The 6673-nt window shown below is 38.6% G+C and overlaps 1 protein-coding gene and 1 long non-coding RNA gene across 2 annotated transcripts in view; both read right to left on the bottom strand.

Annotated features, from left to right (window-relative positions):
• LOC108790951 (complement decay-accelerating factor-like) overlaps positions 1 to 412 on the bottom strand; it is a 17905-nt gene extending 17493 nt beyond the window's left edge. The window contains exon 1 of the mRNA XM_018561314.1: positions 382 to 412. Coding sequence (XP_018416816.1) covers positions 382 to 412 — 31 coding nt within the window. The remainder of the gene's footprint in view (positions 1 to 381) is intronic.
• A 19-nt stretch (positions 413 to 431) lies between these two features.
• Positions 432 to 5683, bottom strand: LOC108790963. The gene is made up of 3 exons (XR_001941477.1): positions 5671 to 5683; positions 3062 to 3158; positions 432 to 461 (listed from the first exon to the last, which is right to left on the bottom strand). It is a non-coding gene; the product is annotated as an uncharacterized LOC108790963 (long non-coding RNA).
• Between the last annotated feature and the right edge of the window lie 990 nt (positions 5684 to 6673).

Genomic DNA, 6673 nt, shown 5'->3' on the forward strand with positions numbered 1-6673 from the left:
AAAGAAGGGTAAGAACATCAATTTAGAGTTAAAAGCTAATTATGGGCCTAGAATATTTGCTTTCACTCCGACGTTCATGGCAATATCGAACATGTTGGGCGCAATTCCAGTTTATGTACAAATGCATGCCCTACAAGCATTTTCACATGCATGCAGATGGTTGGGACCATCAAACAACCCAGCTCTGTCCATTGCTCTGTTGCAATTTATATGAGATTCTTTTTCTTTTGCTGCTGGTTGTTCTGTTTATACTTTACAGACTTTGTAATTTTGCTCTCCAGATTCTAGAAAATGATTTCTTATTGTTTACGGTCTCAGTCATTTTAATGTGTAAATTTTTAACTCATTTCTACTAACATAAAACATTATAGAACTTGTTACCTTCACATTCTGGGACAGGAGCACTCCACATTTTGGTAGCCAAGCATTTTCTGGAATTGATCCCTAATTTCATTTTGTATCTAGAAGAAAATGTTACAAATAGGATTTCAATGTTACAGAGCAAGATCTCAATAACATATGCTAATATAATTACTCATGCTGCTTAAAGGAGAACTATGGGGTTAGGGCTTTTACCCATAGTTCTCCTAAGGGTAACGGGAGGACACAAACCAGCGTCCTCCCATCACCCTAAGCTCAGTATACCGCGAGCTGCAGCTCGTGATAAGACCACAGTTTTACCACGATTTTGCCGCGTTCTGGAGCTAGGTTTTTTTTTCGTTTTTTTTTTTTTTAGCTTAAAATGGGCTCTCGTTTCAGTCTGTTCCAGTGTGTTCCATGTGTTTTTTTTATGCGTTTCTATGCATTCCAGTACATTCCACACCAGACAAAATGAGACATGCATTATGTTTCTGGTCTGGTCTGGAACGGAATGCGCTGGTGTGAACAGAGGCCAGAAACAGCATGGGATGCATATTGGGTCTGGAAACAATCTAGTCTGGTCTGGAGATTATCTGGATGTGATGTGAATGGGCCCTTAGTGCAGCAATCAAGATTCTCCAGTGTTTTATCTATTCCAGGAAGAACAAATGGTGAGCAGACTCCTAGGAATATGATAAGATGTGGGCTGATGTTCAGAGTAAAAGGAACTGTCACAAAGCACAACACTGGCAATGCTCTGATGGAAAATCTCTGGCTCCTGGAGTACTGTACACTAGTCCTGATCAGCATGTGGACCAAGAGTCATGGATTCCATCAGCACTGGAAATAGAGTTAGAATCCAGCATTACAGTGAAACGAAATTTGTTACAAGATAAATGTCTGCTGTGTGTTGGTTCTGGTCTAATGTCTATTGTGTATTGTTTCTGGTCATGGGGACTGACCATTCTGGGGCTTACAGTATGCAGCCCCCCACCTCCACTCTGACTAACTTGATTTATGTTAATGTACTGTACTATTGCACATTTTTTACTGTTTTCCTTACTGCCCCATTTAAGGAATATCCCGTTTTCATGCCTATTGAGACAACTGTCTCATTTAGTAGCCTAATATTTGACTGAGACCACTGTCTCATTTTTGCATTAAAAAAATAAATAAAATTAAACAAATAACGTATACTGACCTGCAACCAGCCCTGTGATTTTTAATATCCCCTGTTTTTCCAGCTCTGACACAGGACCAAAGTATACTGTGTGTTTGTGCTAACTAAGTGACATTAGTCGTAAGTTTATTTTTCTATATTTTTTTAACTTACTAAAACACTTACAGCTGTATTTACTAAAGGGTGAATTGGTAGAACTGCAGGATAATTTTAAAATCTAGACTAGTATTGACAATTTGGAAAATGAACTAAATGGTAGATTTTTTTTCTTCTGGTTTAGATATTTTGTCTGAGATTCTTCAGCTCCCCAGTCAATTCCCCTACTAATTCTCCTGTAATTCACCCAGGATAATTGGCAGAATTAAAGAATCTAGGTCAAAATAGCCAAACCAGAAAAATTCTGCCATTCTAAACCACCTATGTTGGTCTAGATGTGGAAACTCTGCTATCAATTCCCCTGCAATTTACCTTTTAGTGACTAGACCTGTTATTTTAAATGTGGAGAAATTATTTCTGCAACACAAGGATGTATATGTGTGTGGGGCTTGTGAATGGATGGGGCTTGTATATGGGCAGGGCACAAGGGGGCCCCATAATTTCGTATTGCCTGGGGGGCCCCATGTGTTGTCAGTCCGCCCCTGACCTGGACCACTTGTTTAAGTGGTCAAGAAACACTGTTTTGGAGAGAATTGCTCTCACTTTTTCATTTCTGGGATAGGAAGTGAAATCTCTCCAGCAGGAGAAAAAAAAGATATTAGAAACATTTTGATCATAGATACACTTTAAACTTCTTGTATGACACATTAAACTCCTTATTTAATATTTAAAGCCCAACTCTCCTCTTACCAAAGTATAATGTTAGAAATGCAAAACATAAGACTGTTGCAATTTTATTTATGTTTTAAATATAATGATGAGTCTAATGCGTAATGTTTCTCGTATTACCACTACCCTGGTATATATTTATTTTTTTACTCCAAGAACCTGACTCTTTACTCTTTCTTCACCCAACCCACAAATGAAATGCATTTTATCCCCTAAATTAACCCATAAGCTCTATCTAACACAAACATTAGCCAGTGGAGGTGTTGCAACTATGAATAGTAATGAATTGTAGAAAGTTTCCCCACAGAAGCACATGCACAAGAAGCAACGCATTGTGGGAGAAGTAGTCTCCACGCTTACATTGTAGTTCTAACTGAGCACAACATCAGCTGCATGCTGATGTGATTTTTAGCCACAGGGGGTAAAGGTCCACTTTAAGTCTTAACCTCACCCTAATATGAAAGAAGAATTCCAAATTTAACCCATTAAGTACCATGATTATGCTGATAACATGTTTCAATATATTGTATTAAAATGTGTTTGTACCTACTGAGATTTGTCTCCGTATGCAAAGAAGTCACCTTAACAAACCTGACAACTAGAACTGTCTGTAGGATGGTTATTCTGTAAATATTAGTGCCATAGAGGGTTATACTATCATGTGGATAGTTCATAGACCATTGAACTTGAACTTACCCTTTAAAACATGTATAGACTGCTTCAGAGTCAAACAAAAAGTCTTTTGCGTGAAATACTGCATTAGGTATTTTTTCAGGCGGTCCACAAGCTATGCCTATGATAAACACAAAAATGTAATTTATTCAGCTATAGTGATGAGCCGAACACCCCCGTGTTCGGTTCTAACTCGAACTTTCGAACATGGAAAAAGTTCTAACTCGAACTTAGAACTCAATGCAAGTCTGTGGGGGTAGAACTCGGAAATTTAAATGTCCCCATTTTGAAGCCTTATATGCAATTTATTGGCCATAAAAGTGTATGGGGATCCGGGTACTGCCCTGGGGGACATGTATCAATGAAAAAAACACTTTTAAAAAATAAAATTTTTAAAGGAGCAGTGATTTAACATCACTTACTATACAGAATATAATTCTACATTTGTCAGTTTTAGCTCACTGAATTCTCTTAAGCTTTTCCAATGTAATTGTGTCTTGTTTATCGAAAGAACCACTAAAATATAATGTAAAACCCCTAAAAGTAACTGATAAGTAGCCGAGAAGTTGAAAAAAGGAGGCAGCAGAATTGACTGATGGAGGGGGATATATATATATATACATATATGTATACATATACACACACACACTGCTGGTGCCTTTCCAATCTAAAGTGCAATCTCTAGCCATCTCTAACCATATGAAATAACCTGCCCTGGACCCTGAAGCTGTTTGTTACAATATACAGTATATACTGTATATTTAAAATCTGTTCCACCTGGAAAATCTCAAGACATCTTAGCAAGTTGGACCTGCTTGTAGCCATAGCTTATTACCTTTAATCACAATCAATAATAGATGTCTTCCTCTGCCCAGCATTTTGATCACAGCTGATAGGGAGCTTGTGCGCAGCCGTCATTGCCTGCGCACCCTGTTTTGACAGAGGTCTGTGTGCAAGGACACTGGACCAATATCCGGTTGAGATGCCTGCTCAGGGGGTAAATGGTCTCTTGCACCCTGCCTAGTCCACCCCAGGGACCATACAAGTTATTTTATACAGAGTTGATAATATATACTTCTTTGACTCACTTTTTATACTTACCTAGCATTTACTAGCATTTGTTGGCTATCACAGCTTGTCAATAAAGTCAAGGCAAAAAAAAAAACTACATGCAGTCAATTTCTATAATGCGTGCATATGCTGCCATGTTTTTTCCCCCCTTTAAATACCTTGCAAGTACAGAAAAAAAGACCTTTTCATTTGCGGAAATGCATTCAGCCAAGTCCTGTTGTGGGCTGATAACATTTTTGTGGAATGAATGGTGTTATCTCTGTCCAGTTGTCTTTTGCTAAACTACTCAAACCCTCCCACTCTTCCATGTTTACAGCAAAGGCATTAATTAGTCTGTAGTCCAAGATAAGAACTAGTAGAGCGAAATAGACTCCTTGAGATATTACAGGAAATGTGCTTAGGAAAGCTCTGGATTTCTGACATGATCAACAGGTATTTTGTCACTTATCAAACAGGTATGACAAAATACTTTCAATGGTATATTTAACAGACCAAAGAGAGCAAATACCAGACTTCTATTGTTTAAGTGTATTACTACGTTTGTTAATCAGTATGCCCATGTCCTTCAGTTCTGATTTACCCAAATGTATTCCATTTATGGTAACGTGACACAGAGGAAAAATCATTGCTGCCATTGCTGGACTCTTAAAATACCAGTTGCCTTGTTGTGTCTGATTTAAGTAATATTTTTTCAGACTCCAAAACATATACTGTAAATGAGTGTCAGAAAATTGCCAGACTTACTCCTATCTATACTTGTTCTGGGACAGCTTTAAAACCTAAACATCATCATGACAGGCAACTGCAACTCTGAAATTGGATTTTATTATTATTTTTTGGCATTGAAGCCTGTAAAGTGTTGCACATGTGATCAGTGGATCACAGGTGCAATACTCTAGCACCTGCAGTTTATCCCTCTTGTTCCTGTCCATATCATAGCACACATTTCAGTGACAGAGGCAGAAGGAAAAACAAATGGACTACAAGTGATGTCAGGGTGAAGTCCCTCTACCACAATGTCTGATGGTACTTTCTCCATTCGCAGAACCTGTCAAAGAATCTGTGAATGGGTGACCTGGCTGTGTTGGCAAACCAGCCTGCAGGGAGAAGAACCCCACACCTTAAAGAAAGATTGGCTAAATCGCACAGACACTTCCCAGCAAGTTGGAAAATCTCTGCACAATGGCAAGCATTTTTGTTGGTCAGATGCACTTATCACACCTTAGGTTAACCTTTAACAGCCTTCCTTTCCACTCTGTATCTAATAGAAAAGATGTATTTATTAAACATGGCGATTAGTTGGGTTATTTCTCATTTAAACATTAGAAGATAATTTAGTTTTTATTAAACACTTTTTCTTTCATACATGACACTCAAAGATCACAAGTATATCAAAATGAAGGAGCTGTAATTTTGAGAACTTGAATCACAAAATACCAATGATAAAGAAACTAAATGCTATTTATTATAAATCCACTCTAAGCAGAATGAACGTGCATGCAAAATGTTAAATACTGGATTTAACTCACAAATTTAGAATAACCAGTACAACATATACTTACGTGAACAGAATTGCGCCGGATGTGACCATTTAAGACTGCCCAAGCAAGTAACAGCGTTTTCCTGAGGATTACGAAAATAACCATTTTTGCAATTGTAACGGACTTTATCGCCAATAAAGAATGTTGTCTTGTCATAGTTAATGTTCAGTGTTGCATACTCAAGTTCTGGAGGTGCATGGCAGATACCTGCAAAAAAGTTTACATTCGCTCAATGTGTTGTTTTTTTCTGAAGTACCAATTATCTGGTTACTTCTGGCTAACAAAATACACTGACAATGCCCATCAAGGCTAATGTTTTATTTAGAACGGATTTACTTTTGTGGTACAGAGAGTGTATGTTAAAGCACTTTCTCTCAGTTGCCCTCTAATTGCACACGGAAATGTTCACAATAGCTTACATCCTATGTGTGAACCTGCTTCAAAGAAACAACTAGAAAGTTAAGAACTATTCGAAAGGCTGCAGATAAACATAATGGGGGGGAATTGATCAAAACGGGAGCAGACAAAATCTGGAGCAGTTGCCTATGGACTTGATGGACGTATGTCTTCAACCCCAAATACTATGTAACTATGTCTACCAATCAGTGTCTCTTTTCAGTATGTTCAGTTAAGCTTTGAAAATGAAAGGTGGATGCTGATTGGTTGCAATGCACAGCTGCTCCAGATTTTGTCTGCTCCAGTTTTGATAAATGCCTCCATGTGTGTGCTGTTACGTAGCCACTGCTCCAAGCTTAAGGTGGCCATACACTTTACAACCATCGCAAGACCTTAGTCTTGCGATGGATGTAAAGTAATTAAAAAAACTTACGATCTGCCCATCTTGGACAGGCAGATCGTACTCTCGATCATCGCAAGCCCGCCCCCCTGATGGGCGGGCTTCCGATGATCGCAATGCTGAACGGGCAGTGTGCGCATGTGCACACCGGCCCGTTCGGCATTTGTCTCCCGAGCACCGTTCAAACCAGCCAAAAATCGTACGATGCTGGTTTTCTAGCGTGCTCCT

The sequence above is a fragment of the Nanorana parkeri genome, unplaced genomic scaffold (genome assembly GCF_000935625.1).
Source record: "Nanorana parkeri isolate BGI_ZX_2015 unplaced genomic scaffold, ASM93562v1 scaffold516, whole genome shotgun sequence".
NCBI classification, from domain to species: domain Eukaryota; kingdom Metazoa; phylum Chordata; class Amphibia; order Anura; family Dicroglossidae; genus Nanorana; species Nanorana parkeri.